The sequence below is a fragment of the Athene noctua genome, chromosome 9 (genome assembly GCF_965140245.1).
Source record: "Athene noctua chromosome 9, bAthNoc1.hap1.1, whole genome shotgun sequence".
NCBI lineage: Eukaryota > Metazoa > Chordata > Aves > Strigiformes > Strigidae > Athene > Athene noctua.
Window position 1 is genome coordinate 15,927,624 of NC_134045.1, and position 15,017 is coordinate 15,942,640.

Sequence of the window (15,017 nt, forward strand, 5' to 3'; positions counted from 1 at the left end):
CATTGTCAGTTCCTATTGAGTTGTTCTGGTCCTCAGAGTTTGAATGCTTCCCGTGTTTAATAGACTGTGCTTGTACTTCTGTATAAAATTAGGGGATTTGTATAAAATTAGGGGATTGAGCAACTGACGTCATCTACCTGGACTTGTGCAAAGCATCTGACACTGTCCCACACGACATTCTTGTCTCTATATTGGGGAGACAGGACTTTAATGGATGGACCACTCAGTGGATAAGGAATTGGCTGGATGGTCGCACTCAAAGAGCTGCAGTCAGGGGCTCAATGTCCAGTGACAAGTGCCGTTCCTCAAGGGTTGGTATTGGGACCGGCGCTGTTTAACATCTTTGTTGGCAACATGGACAGTGGGATCGAGGCACCCTCAGCGAGTTCACCAACGACACCAAGCTGTGTTGTTGACACGCTGGAGGGAAGGGATGTGCCATCCAGAGGGACCTGGACAGGTGCGAGAGGTGGGCCTGTGCAAACCTCATGGGGTTCAACAAGGCCAAGTGCAAGGTCCTGCACATGGGTCGGGGCAATCCCCAGCACAAACCCAGGCTGGGCGAGGAGTGGATTGAGAGCAGCCCTGCGGAGAAGGACCTGGGGGTATGAGCGGATGGAAAACTGACTGTGAGCCAGCAATGTGTGCTCACAGCCCAGAAAGCCAACTGTGTCCTGGGCTGCATCAAGAGCAGTGTGGGCAGCAGGGCGAGGGAGGGGATTCTCCTCCTCTGCTCTTGTGAGGCCCCCCTGTGCAGTGCTGTGTCCAGATCTGGGGCCCCCAACAGAAGGAGATGGACCTGCTCGAGCTGGTCCAGAATAGGCCATGAAGATGCTCAGGGTCTGGAGCAGCTCCCCTGTGAGGACAGGCTGAGAGAGTTGGGGGTGTTCAGCCTAGAGAAGAGAAGGCTCCGGGGAGACCTTAGAGCGGCCTCCCAGTACTGAAAGGGGCTGCAGGAAAGGTGGGGAGGGACTCTTGGTCAGGGGGTGTAGGGATAGGGTGAGGGGTAACGGTTTTAAACGGAAAGAGGGTAGATTTAGGTTAGGTACTAGGAAGAAATTCTTTGCTGTGAGGGTGGTGAGACACTGGCAGAGGTTTCCCAGAGCAGCTGTGGCTGCCCCCTCCCTGGCAGTGTTCCAGGCCAGGCTGGACGGGGCTTTGGGCAACCTGGGCTAGTGGAAGGTGTCCCTGCCCATGGCAGGGGTGTTGGAACTAGATGGTCTTTAAGGTCCTTCCCAAACCAAACCATTCTGTGATTATTTAAAGGAATTACCTGTGGAAGAGGCATTCCAAAAGCTAGATAACTGGAGTTAATAGAAGAAACAAACCCTGCTAAATTTGGTCCAATAATTTTGATCTTTTAGACCAGTCTCTCTTCCTGTATTATGTTGGAGATCACAGGTAACTGTGGGAACAGCTTAAGGGACAAAGCACTTTAAAGGATGTTCTGTGTGTTAGTGATGGGTTCTGTTCTTTGTTAATAGTGCAGTTCTTAAGTGCTCGAAATACCAGTGATTGGTTCCTGCAGTATTGTGCCTGAATGTTCCTCTTCTCCCTGCCCTCTGAACTAGGGCTGTCTGCTCTGATTCTGAGGAGGAAAAAAAGCCTGGAGAAAAGCAGTGTTCTTCCCTTCATCACTGAGTGCTGAGATGCCAGAGCAGAGGGGTGTTGCTTATAAGTTAAGCCTGTGGGTGAAGGAGGGTGTTTGCATCCCAGGGAGCAGCTGCAGTGTGGTGGGGAAGGCTGTAGTTGAGGGGTGCAAGGGCTGGAGTTTAGTGCCACTCTGCACTGCTGCTTGCATGGTAGGATGGACCTCTGTGTCTGTAACCCACTCTTTCAGACATGTGCTCTGCTAGAGAGGGTTAGTGACTGAACTGACCCTTCTCTTTCTTTTCCTCCAAAACCCTGTGCTTCCCTGCCCAAGTACTCGCTGATGATGCATGAGATATGGGTGACATTATCTGTTACTACTGTCTGATTCAGTACAACTTGATTCTGTTTCTTGTTTCAATCACAGAAAATGATGTGGGTTTTGGATACAAAGGGCCTGAGACCTCCTTCAAGAACCGTAACTGCAGACTTCATTCAGTACTTTTCCAAAGACTGTATGATGTTTGTACAGTTCTACAAGCAGTAGGATCACAAGACTTTATTAATTTTTTTCGACTACATATTCTCAATCATTCAACCACTGGGCTAACCCTTTTCACAGAAGAATTTGCATTCCAGTTTGAGAAAGTTAAGTGGAATAAGTAAATGTCCATGTGCTCTGTTTTGTGGGTAGCAGGATTAAATTATTCTTCTGAAGACTGTAACAACACCAGCACTAGATCTAATTACAGATGATGAAAGAAGTGAAGTAGCAGAAGTTGAATGCACTATTCAGGATTCTTTGGTAAAATAGATTAGTGGGCTACTGAATGTCAGATTAGTATGGCAGAAACTTCTTACACAAAACCTTGTTGTTCCAAATTCATTATAAAGTGAAAACCAATTTTATATATTTATACACGTGCATATACATATGCATGTTATGTTGTATTTCTCTACAAAGGAGTGGTTTTTGTGCTGAAGTCGGTTGATGGCTTCTTCAGATATATCATGCTTTTGGTCTTGAGTAAAAATCACCATCAATTTAAATGGGGCAAAATTTGTTTTCATTGAAGATGATATAACTTGAAAGGATGCTGGAGTGCAGTGACAGTGACTTAACCAAAGCAAAATTTGTCTGTTAATTAGTTTGCATGAGATAAAACATAATTGCTTTGACTGCTTTGGCCCTTAGAAGAAGAAATTTTATAACTGCTATGGTGTCTATGTAATACTTTACATCAGAACTAGAACATCTGTATTTCAGAGAAATTGTGTTTATTCAGTGGTGTTTGAAACTTGTAGGCACCTGTGATTAAGATACTGTTTTTGAAGAAGAGGTCATTCTTATGTATATTCTGTATTGCCCTTTTTTGGATACCAAGGCATTTGTTTCGGTAGCTCGAGCATCCCTGAGAGGCATGGTGTTTTCAGGGAGGCTGTTAAAGATGATACTTCCTTGCAACTCTTATTCTGCCTCATTACCCCTGTACTCAGTTTAGTGGCTAAAGCTTGTGTTTCTTAGTGGAGAAATACGGGATTCTGCTCTGCATCTATTTCACATCCACAACTGACACTCAGGAAAATCAGTTATCCTCTGTATGCCTGTGCTTCTGCTTTGGAAGACGGGACTGAAGTTTCTTCCTTTTCCACGCCATTTTTAATAAACCAGAAAAAGCCCTTTATTAGCAATGTACAATACTATATTCTCAAGGTGCAAGTAGAAGATATTGTTAATTATAAACAAATGCAGGTTTTCCAGAGGTATCGCTCTCATCTGCAGAGGAGCTTTTAAACAAGGCATATATATGTAGCTGACTTTTCTGTACTCTTCCTTTGTGTGAATCTTAAGTGTTAAACTTTTTTTTTTCCCCTAGAAAATTTGCATTTTAATGTAAGGTGCAGACAGCTTATTATGTAGGCAAATTCTTCCCTGGGTGTGTGCAGTCTGTGTTGTGTAACAACACTGATGGGTGAATTATTTACCTGACAGACAAAAGTAGCTCTTTTCAGCAGAGTGAGGAAAATGTGTGGCTGTTGGACTAGGCTGGAGTGCTGGGAACTTGGTAGGACAGGAGAACAAATTGTTTAGCTCTTTTAGGTTGGTCCTGGTGTATCTAAAATAACCATAAGAGATCAAAAGATTTAGTAAATGATCTTGTTTGTATTGTACAAGCAGAAGTTTTTCTAGTCATCCTCTGCCCCCCCTTCCCAGTTCTGAGTTTCCATTTCTTGATTCAGTGACTGTTCCATTTTCTTAAAAATTTTTGTTGTTGGGCGGATAGATATTTCTAGTACTTATCCTAGTCTTTATGACGAGAAAACCTTGCAAGCAATCCTCCAAGTAGATGATAGAAACCCTTGTTGATGTCTGGTGCCAAAATGAGTTATAGAGAGCAAAACTAATGTGGTAGCTTAGTAATGCTGTCTCACATATCTTGCAACAGGCTAGACGTGGGTGCCCATAGTTTCACTGATGCTTTGTATAATTCCTCTTCATGCTGTAGTGCTCATTCGTACACTTTCTTGGTTATTAAAAAGTTTTTTGCAGAGCACCGGGGACAGAGATACTCTTTAGTTTACCATTGCATGGCTGAATACTTAAACCTTTTCATTCTGAGTACACAGTTGTCTAAAACTTCCTTACAAAATATGCTGGTTTCAGAAGCTTGATGAGATCGCTTGTAGCAAAGAATTAGGTGCTGTGGGAGTATTTCTTCCTGGCTGGAAGACACATAGAACATGGTGAGACAAGAAGAATTAGGAAAGAGGAAGGACATATTTCTGGTTGGATTGACCTTGCCTGCACATATGTTGTTGGACGTCTCTTGATTTCCATTTTAACCTAACACTTTCAGTGCTCTCTCACTGCTCATTATCTTGATGATAATTTTTTTCTGGTGAGTTATGAAACCTATGTATTTGGGAGAACCTATGGGGGGGGGGGTGTAAGGTGGATCTGCTTAAATCAGTTGGCTAGTTTATGTAGTTGCTGTTCTTTCCCTTTCACCTTTAAACGGCAAGATCTGGCAGGTGTTGACAGTCTTTTGTAAATACACAGTGATATCAGAAAATTATCTTTATGTTTATCTTTTTCAAAGAATTAATCTTTTATTTTTGTGAAAAATCCTTTGTGGAAGGAGGACTGTGTTTTCTTGCAGCTTTTCAGCCTTTCTGAAACTTTTGGCTAGGTATTTGCATGCACAAACTTCTACCAAGTTAATTTTGTGTAGCCGAGTTATATGAAAGAGGACCTAAATTAATTTCTAAGTGTCCTGAACAATGTGTGCTTTCCTAATGACTGTACTTCTCTGTGCAGTGCTATTGTCATTGCAGATTACTGAATGCAAATGTAATCTGTTTCATCAGACTGAACAAATACCCTGTATGGTTCCTGAGTTACAGGTTATCTGGTTGTGTTCAGTGTTTTGCAAACAATTGGGGCACCTCTTAGCACTAGGTGAGCTACTATTGAATAATCACTGAGCCTGGGTCAGTGGAAGGGCCTGGAGGTTTGACTGTAAAAGGTTACAGGCTTGTTTGTGTTTGCATTCCCAGAAACAGAATATTTCAGTTAAACTTTAGGTTCCAGTTCCACCCCTTACAGTCCTCTTTTCTTCTTGCCCTCTGTCTGCATATCCATATCTTGAAGAGTTGATTGGTTTTGTCTCTTTTATTTATCCCTTTAGGGTTCTGCTCCCTAATGTTTTTTTTCCAAGACAGTAGTCTCCCCTCTCATCCCATAGTTTAATAGCTTTTAAGGTTGGAAAAGACTGTTAAAATTAATCTACTTTCTGTATAATATATTCTGGGATTTTGCTTTTACTCACATCTGTATATTAAGATGCAGTTTTGTTTAAGGACTCTGGTAAAAGAATCATCATCCTTTCAGCTTTTGCAGGTACTTGGCATGATGTTTATGCCTGTGAGATGCGTGCTTTTCTGAATTGGGGGAATTTGAGTGCTTTGTTTATATGTACTCAATATACTGTATGTCTATCGTTATCTTTGAATGTGGTCTCTCTATGTCAGCACTACTTGGTGCAGAATATCAACTGTTACAGTCTTTTTTCTTTGTTTGGCTTTTAGATCTATGTCCTCTTTGTAACTTGTGTTTTCTTTTGTTACTAACAGTTTTAAGAACTTCGATTTGGAAGACTCTCAGAAGTGTGCAGTAGACTGGTTGATGATTGGCCCCTCTTCCAAGAGGGAGGAGTACAAAGTGTGTGGATCTTCCATACCTCCGTCTTTCATCTCTGCAAGGGACCATGTTTGGATATATTTTCACTCAGATGCATCAAGCTCAGGACAGGCTCAGGGATTTCGCCTTTCTTATATTAGAGGTAAAACCTTACAGTTTTGTTGCCTTCACTTATGCTCTCTCTGGCAAAACTTTTAAGACAGTAGATTTTTTTTGTTGACAGGAGGCTTGGGCCAGTCTTGATGACTGTAAGGTGTTAGGTTGGTAACACTGACACTGTTTCCACTTCGCTTCTTAGCAGTGTTCCTGAAGTATACTGGCCTGACTGATTGACTTGTGACATGCAGGGTAGTAAACATTAAAAAGTGACATCAGATGATTCTGGGAGTTCTGATAACTGACATTTTTCCTCCTTGCCCTCTTTCACAGGAAAGATAGGTCAGGCTGTATGCCAGTCAGATGAATTCCGCTGTGCAAATGGAAAGTGTATTCCCAGTACTTGGAAGTGTAATTCCATGGATGAGTGTGGTGATAACTCGGATGAGAGAAACTGCACTGTCCCTCCAACAGAGCCTCCGTCCAGCATCTGTCCCTCAGGAATGTTCCAGTGCAGTGCAGCCCACTCCACCAAGTGCTTGATGAACGAGCTGAGATGTAATTCAGTTAAGGATTGCAGTGATGGTTCAGATGAAGATAATTGTCCTGATCTTTCCTGTGGCAAAAGGCTGGGTAATTTTTATGGATCTTTTGCTTCCCCAGACTTATTCCGTGCTGATCACAGCAGATCAGACCTTCGTTGCACATGGTACGTGGACACACAAGATAATCGACATGTTCTGTTGCAGCTTGATTTGCAGTTAGGCTACAACGACTATGTAAAGGTGTATGATGGCATTGAAGAGAGAGGTGATAAATTAATGCAGACATTTTCATACCACAACAATAGGCATTCAGTGAGCGTGGAGTCGTCAAAGGGCCAGCTCACTGTCTCCTATCATGCCCGTTCCAAGAGCACTGGCCATGGGTTCAATGCAACCTATCAGGTGAAAGGCTACTGCCTTCCTTGGGAACACCCTTGTGGAAGCGACGAGGAGTGTTTCACAGATAAGCAGCATTGTGATGGGTGGTGGCACTGTCCAAATGGTAAGGATGAGGAGAACTGTCCCGCTTGCCAGAAGAACGAATACCCATGTGAAGGAAACAGTGGGCTTTGTTACTCAATACTTGACCGCTGTAATAACCAAAAGAACTGCCCAGATGGCTCGGATGAAAAAAACTGCTTTACTTGCCAGCCAGGAAACTTCCATTGTGGTACAAATCTGTGCATCTTTGAGACTTGGCGCTGCGACGGCCAAGAAGACTGCCAGGATGGAAGTGATGAACATAACTGCCTGGTGATCGTTCCCAGGAAGGTCATCACAGCTGCACTGATTGGGAGTCTCGTGTGTGGCTTGCTGCTGGTGATTGCACTGGGTTGTGCATTCAAATTATATTCTCTGAGGACCAGGGAATACAGGTAAGCGTCTTGCTTTTATGATGCTTTAATAGCTGCGATGTTTTTCTTCTTTTTGTTTAATGGAGGAAAAAAAAGTCCATTGCTAACCAGAGAATTGGCAAAATACTGTGAAATCAATCCAGGGAATTTGATGACAGTTAAATAGCTGTCAGTGCATTAGGTTTAGAGAAAATTGTTCAAGATTTTGGAAACAGTGAGGGGAATGTCAGCTTTTCTGTGATCTATGGGAAATATACATTTATTGTGCAGCCCGGCAGAACCTGTATTTAACTTAAAACTGTTTCAGCAGTTTCCTCTCCCACCTCCTCCTCCTGCAACAAACCCCTTGCACTGCCAAAAACTGAACACTGAACTGTTACCGTGAAGTCTTTGCTGAATCTGAACTGAATAACTCGCCCCCGCCCTCCCCAAATAGGGTCCTTCTCAGTTCTGCTAAAAGTGAGTCCCGGAGTGGTGGGGCCTGTTCTGAGCAGGAGTTTTTTACCTCCACTGTTCCCATTGGTGTGAGCTCTGCCCCTTTACCCTGGCCCTATATGCCTTGCTCTATGGATAGTGTGTTTGTGTTTCTGTGTTTGTGCAAGTGTGGCTTTGCCCTTTGGGAGAGAGTCATAAGGGACTTTCTGAAGCCTGTTTCTTGTCATGTGCACCAGCTCTGTGCTGTGCTGCTGACACTGTTTGTGTTTTCAGCACAGTGTGCTTTACATTCTCTCCTGATCAAATCTTCATGATTAGGGAGCTGGAAACCAGCTGCCACGCTATGTTGGGAACTTGGGTGCCTTGGCTCTGGCAGGGCAGCCAAAGATCTCTGCAGCTGCAAGCTGCCCCTGTTGTGTGATTGTTTCCAGTTCTTAATGTTGTATTTTCCAAAAATAACCTTGCTGAACAAGTTACTGCTGTTACTGGCATAAGCTAGCCTATTGAAAAAATTGAGTTGCTGCAGAGTCCAACCTGGGACCACACCAAAGAGTTCGCTGATTTGATTCACTGATGCTTACCCTGTACTCTTATTCCTTTTGTTTATTTTAGCATTGTGAGCCTAGCTGAAGGTTTGTGGTTTTGATGCTAGTGTGAAGCCCTCTGCAGTGCTTTTATACATTAAAGTGAGGGAGGCAGGACAAACTGACTGTTATTTCTCTTGCATGTTTTCCCTCTGGTTCTATTTCCAGAGCATTTGAGACCCAGATGACGCGACTGGAGGCAGAGTTTGTGCGGCGGGAAGCTCCACCTTCCTACGGGCAGCTGATTGCACAAGGACTTATCCCCCCAGTTGAAGACTTCCCTGTGTACAATGCATCCCAAGTATGGAGACACGATTGCCAAGGAACCTATCAGCAGCCAAACTACTATAAATTAGATAGAATCAATCTGAAACTGTATTCTTTCGGTAGCTGTGCTAATTATATGGCAGTCATATCAAAATGTGTTTTACTTGCAGCTGAAGAACCACAGTTACGCATCTTTGTGCTGTGGGTAGTTTTGAACACATTAAATGTATTTGCTAGGGAACAGCAGTGAGATAAGGACATGCTGTTTTGCTGTACATCAAGATAGAATGGACAGGGACAGAGAGAAAGGTCAGAAAGTAAATAGAAAAAAGGCTTTTCAAGCTGAAACTGTAAATGTGCCTGAAGTGATAAGAAAGTAAGGTCTCTCACAGTATTTTTTTGAAACTCTGTGATTATTTTTCATTTACAAGTGCATTACACTGCAAAGCCATTAAATTGTCCTTCTATGTCTTTGCTTAGTTCTCAAAAATCTCCTGTACTTTGTCAAAAGTATCAAACTGCGATACAGTTCCTAGTGTGATAAAGCACTTGTAGATTGTTACTTGTGTGGAGAAGTAGTTTGCCTTGGCCTTTCTTCTCTACTGTTGTCATCAGCTTTTGAGGATTCTCTGCTATTGCTGATGATAGAGGACTCGGTGGTCTGCAGTTTGGTCCTTCAGTGGTGATGTGATCGTGTGAGAGGAGCATCTTCCTCAGCAGACAAGTAGAGCTTAAACTTGGAAACACTTTAAGGGCGAGTCTTTTGGTACAGGCAGAGCTGTCTTTGGTATTCTTAAACAGCTCATCAGAAAATACATGTTTAACAAGTCTGAGAAATCTGGTAAGGTGGAGATACTAGTGGAAAGAACAGGGTTTAGGAGAAGCCTTTTGAGTATGTGTGAAGTCATGGTTTGTTATGTCTGTGTTACAGGCTTCTGTGCTGCAGAACATTCGAACAGCCATGAGGAGGCAGATGAGACGACACTCCTCAAGACGGAGCTCATCTCGGCGGCGCTTGGGCAGGCTCTGGAACAGACTCTTCCACAGACCTCGGGTGAGAGGACAGATCCCGCTCCTGACACCCGCCCGCACTTCACAGACTACACTGGGTGATGGAATCATTAACCGTGCTGATGGGACTGTTCGGAGTCCTCCACCTTCCCCCGAAGGACCTAGTTTAGAGGCAAATGCCCATGGCCAAGCCAGGGGCGTACAAGAAGCTGGATGTAGCAATTTACAGCCAGAGACTGAAATCACAGAGCCATCGCCTTCAAATGTCTTACCGAATACTTGCACAGCAGCACACACAGAGCCTGAGGCTGGACACGCTGATAAGTCTTTAGGTGCTGAGACCTCTGGCAGTGAGCTTAAGCAGTCCAGTAAAGTGGATTCAGGAAAAGCTTTCAGAGATCCTTTATCTGAAAGTGTTACAGAAACGATCCATGGAGGGTCAGCATCCAGAAGGACTGTCCCTGAGGACAGTAGTTTAAGTAGAAGTCATCCGCTGAGTGAAGAGCCATGTAGGTTACCCTTAAAAAAGTGGGAGTCTGCTTATCCAGACAGCCCTGTGCATGTTCATATCCAAGTGGATGGACAAAACCGATGTTGCCCTAACTCATACCGGGAGGAGCCTTTGGGTATTCATGCGGCTTGTTGCCATTCTGTGGAAGTGCCAATGTTAGAGTCCTCTACTCCCCTCTCTGAAATCAATACCAGTGATGATGAATCTTTACTTGTTTGCTAATAAAAATTTTTGTTTTGGCCCTGTAAATTTTGTAACTTCATTGTTTATATGACAGTGCACTTTGATAGGTGGTATGTTTGTGCTCTCAGCTTTGTCTCTTAAAACCAGTGTCCTTTAATCCCGCAGGGAGTACAGTACAAGACTAAATGGGACAAGTTTTTGTCTTTGTTGCTATTCCTGAAACTCCAGTGGGGTAGAAGTAGGCCAGTATGTGATGTCAGGGGCTAGGAGAGCAAGAATGTGTCACTGCAGTTTGGAGACATCTCCATCCTCTGGTATTTCTTCTGTGCAGTTATTCACTCTGCATTCAGGGAATTAGTGTTTCTTTGCTTTTCAAGTGGTCTTACTGAAACCAGAGAGAACTTCGTTGGAACCTGGGGCAGTCACCAGTCATTGTAACTATGAGTACTAAACTACAAATAATGTCTTTTTAGACATCATAATTAAAATTTAATAATTTTAGTTACAAATACTTAGAAGGGAATAAAATCCTTTGTAGCTTTGTCTTTGTAGAAATTGCTCACTTCCTTTGCATCCTTCATAAATGTTTTGATGGCCATATGTAACTTGAAGCATTCACTAAAACCAAAGTTTCTATATAGAATACCCAGAATGATGCCAGGTGTCTTATCTGCTACAGCTTTGTAGAAAGAGATTAGCAGTGTTCAGTATAAGCAGAGTGTATTGAATCCCGGTTGCAGCAATATTTTTTTTGTGTAGTCATAGGTTAATCTTCTCTTCATAGTGATCTTGTAAAGGTTGAAGAATTGTTTGATTTCTCCCTACCTTGTTTTTCCCCTTCCTCCATCTGTTTTCAGGGATTTCTTTTATGATTATACCACTTTGGGTGTGCCCTGAAGAATACTGAGGCTTCACAGCTCTCATTGGCTGCAGTAGAAAGCACTGAGCACTTGGTAACTGTCAGGATCAGACTTCTGTTTTATTCTGAAATAAAATCTGCTTCACAAGTGTGCTTGTAAATCTGCTGCCTAGGTGCAGATGTATAAATCAGGTTTTTTTTATTTTTAGAGGATGCTATTTTGTTTGCTGTTTTCTTTTAAGAACTGAAATAGGTCAGTGCCATTTTCAAAGCTGACACTGTGGATTGTACAACACTTAAATGTAAACTGGTGCCTTTTTGGTGTAATTAAAAGCAAGCAAGTTATTTACCTGGAAAAAGGGTGACATTGCTTAACCAGGAGTGACTCAGTGCAGAATGACAGAACGTTACTGTGTGATAGCGTGGCCCTGTTGCGATGGTTGGGGTGTTGGCCGGGCCCTCCCTTGCTCAAACAAGAGCTTTGCTTCAGTTCCCCTGTGACACAGTGACAAACTAAAATGCTCTATATAGGAGATAACAAGGAACTTGGTGCTGTTGCTCTGTAAATACCCGAGTGCTCTGAAGCCTGTTTATTGCTGTAGGAATTCAAGTTGCCCAGAGATACTGACTGAACTTGTAAAATTGAGGTGGGCTTTGGCATCTGTGGACCTGGGCTCAGCTGCCCACAGGACCCTCCTGGCTGTAATGGTAAACGGGCTTTTGGAGTGAACAGTTAAGTTTACATCAAAGTGTCAAAAATGTTTTTCCTTTAAATGGGCTATATTTTCCCTTGGATCTTTTACTAGGACTCCCTTTTGGAATGTCTTAAAAAAGAACAAGGAATAGGACTGGCTTTACTGAAGTGTAACATGGAAGAATTAAATCAAAGTGATTTTTTTTCCTCTCTTCAGTTGCAAATTTCATGCTGTACATTCCAGAGACAGAAGACTCAAACTCCTTAAGGGCATTAATAGAAGGAAGGGCTTGTGGCAAAATCCGTAACAAGTAAGAGTCGTGGTTACACAAAATAAATATTGCTCACTCATTTTTTCCAAGTGGTTTTGTGATCAGAATGCATTTCATCAAAGGAAATGTATTTTCAAAAGAGATCTTGTTTTCATAGCATTTGTGAACATTTTAGGTACATTCCACCTTTGCAAGGCCATGTACTGTAGTCATTACACTGCCAGGGTTGTTTGCATCTAAGGCTACAGGTTTTAGTGGAGTTTTTTTGTCTAAAGGTAATTTTAAATACATCAGATTCTATGTGTAAAATAGTTAATGATAATTGGGAGGAAGATTTTATGTCAAGGTTAATATTGTGCAGGTATGAAGGACCTTAGAAATAAATGTGTACTTAATTCTGTTACAGAAATGTATTTCTATAATAAAATGATGTTGATCATACTATGCCTTAAACTATGACTGCTGTAAGGCTCTTAAAGTCGAAATATGTACTTCAGAATACTGCTGTGTTTTGGGAACAACCCTGAACAGCTAACACTGTATTTTATTTTCAGATGTGTAACTTCACATAATTTCTTACATGTATCATACATATTTTCTGTACTGATCCATTTGGTAATTCAGTGGAAATTTAATTGAGAGGGTTTTATTTTTAGAAACTTAAAAAAATCCAGGTTAATAAAAATTTGATGCTTGAAATGTACAGAAATTTTCACAGCCCTCACTGCTGGAATTTATAGCCTTGCATCAATGAGAGATACAAGCCTTGGTGCTCTTTGTAAGCCCCTAACTTTTGTATTCTGCAAGACAGTATTCTCTCCTGATTCCCCTAGCTCATTCCTTGGAGGGAGGAGTCACAAATTTATTGTTAATTTTGCAGAAGAAATCTTTGTCTGCGCTGTGAGCACAAACAAGTGTGTTGCAGTGTCCTGGAACATCAATACCTGAAGAAAACACAAAGTCTGCCTTAGTGTATGTCTGCCTTTCCTCCAGCTCTTGTAAGCATTAAGCAGTGAATTAACCATCCTCAAAGACACCGTTCTATTTCATATAAGCTGCCTCCTTGTATTCAGAACTTCTTAAAATTTAAAAAAAAAAAAGGGGAAAAACTGTTATTATGCCAGATGTGAACAGGAAGATCTCATTGTTAGATTTATTTGCTTAGTAGAAAATACCACTTTATACAACCTAAAGTTAATCAGCTAATAAACTTGTTAAAAGTTTTCTTATTTTAATAAAGCTTTTCTGCACTCTTTAAAGATTTTTGTAGATAGAAGAGAAACTTTAAGATAGCTTTTTTTTGGTTTTATTTTAGTTTTAAAGATACAGAACTCTCCTGTCCAAGCAGCCAAAAAACATCTCCCTAAAAAAATCGGCATAGAGAATACACTGGTTTAAGAAGAATGGAAGCTCAAAGGCAGCATTAAGGGAAGAGTGACCCCCTTATGTTTTCTCTTACTGTTACTAAAATGTGGTGAATATTTGTTTTAAATTCTGGCACCTTCCAGCTTGTGTATGACTCTGTAACATCCCTTAAATGTACTTGTTTTCTTTTTCTGTTCTCTGCTTTTTTTTTTTTTTTTTTTTTTAATTTACATGTTGTATATATTCATTTAGATATAACATTTTACTGTAATGTATGTACAGGTATATGGTTCAGGTATGGCATCATGGTTGCCAGTGTCTGCTGGTTCCTGGACAATGATACTAAGTAAGTAAGATGCTGGGCATCATCGTACTTTGCTCTTGCTTTGGATCTCTTAATTTTTAATAAAATTTCACATGCCCAGAGACTGTGGGTTTCTGACTGTCACTCTAACACCAAAGATCGAGGGTGCCTAAATTGTACTCCCACAGGCTTTGCTTGGCTCTGACTCTGCATATGCCAACCTGTGGCTTACTGTTGACACGAAGAATGGGGGGTTTTTGGTTTGTTTTTCTGTTTGGGTGGTGTTGGTTGGAGTTTGGTTTCGTTGGGTTTTTTTTTTTTGATTAGCTGATTTTTCTGGTAGCTGAAGCTGTGGAGGTGCATTTTTAGGGAGAACCTGTGAAATCTTACCACTAGCAGTTGTATCCAGCTGCCTTTAAAATGCATGTATGTATATGCTCCACATAACAAGAAGAGGCCCTGAAGTGTGTGGCTCTTTAGGTGGTTAAAGAAAAAATAATTTCCTGAAGTACAGTCTCTCATTCCCATCTCTGAGGGAAATGCTTGCTTTGGTGATGCTTCCCCTTCCCACTCTGTGCTTTGGAGGGTACTGCTGGCTCTATCCTGCTGTTTTTCAGTAGAAGGTGGGGCCTGAATTATTTTGTGTTGACAGAGATTTACTGTACAGACTTGGAAATCTTTGTGTGTATTGAAGAGAACTGGACAGACTTTGGTCATCCAGATTTATCCATAGCCATGAAGGATGAGAGGACACAGCTTGATTCAGAGGGATGATACCTCCTAACCTAGTAGAAAGAGTGTTGCTTTGCTTCATCATGAAGTGCTGATTCAGCTGTGATGATAATGGCACAAGCAGTGATAGTACAAACCATACCCTGGTGTGAGGCTGAGATGAATATAGCCCATAAAATGGAAATGGAGCCATAAATGATACCTGTGCACTTGCAGCAGAGTTTGGAGACGGCCTCTCCAGTGCAATAGATATGACAAACCAAGGAGCTAACTTGAAAAGCTTTGAGGGAATGATGTATTTTTTAATCAAGACCTTTCTCTGAGAGGGTGAACTGCTTTTACTTACTTAAGATTTTTGGTCTTTGTAGGAAACTGATTTTTAATCTTGCAGGCAGGTGTTAGGGTTTAAAGTCCAGTACAAATGGCTATGTGCCTGTGACCTCTACTCACAGATAACAAAACTTATCTCTTGTCGGTCCGTTACCCTAGCAAACTGTTCAAGAAGCCATCCTTC

The 15,017-nt window shown here is 41.9% G+C and overlaps 1 protein-coding gene across 2 annotated transcripts in view; it reads left to right on the forward strand.

The window, feature by feature from the left end:
- Positions 1-13,895, forward strand: part of LRP3 (LDL receptor related protein 3) — a 30,354-nt gene extending 16,459 nt beyond the window's left edge. For both annotated transcript variants that reach the window (XM_074912994.1, XM_074912993.1), the window contains exons 4-7: positions 5,725-5,933; positions 6,221-7,307; positions 8,474-8,606; positions 9,504-13,895. In XM_074912994.1, coding sequence (XP_074769095.1) covers positions 5,725-5,933; positions 6,221-7,307; positions 8,474-8,606; positions 9,504-10,316 — 2,242 coding nt within the window. In that variant the 3' untranslated portion in view covers positions 10,317-13,895. The remainder of the gene's footprint in view (positions 1-5,724; positions 5,934-6,220; positions 7,308-8,473; positions 8,607-9,503) is intronic.
- The last annotated feature ends 1,122 nt before the right edge of the window (positions 13,896-15,017 follow it).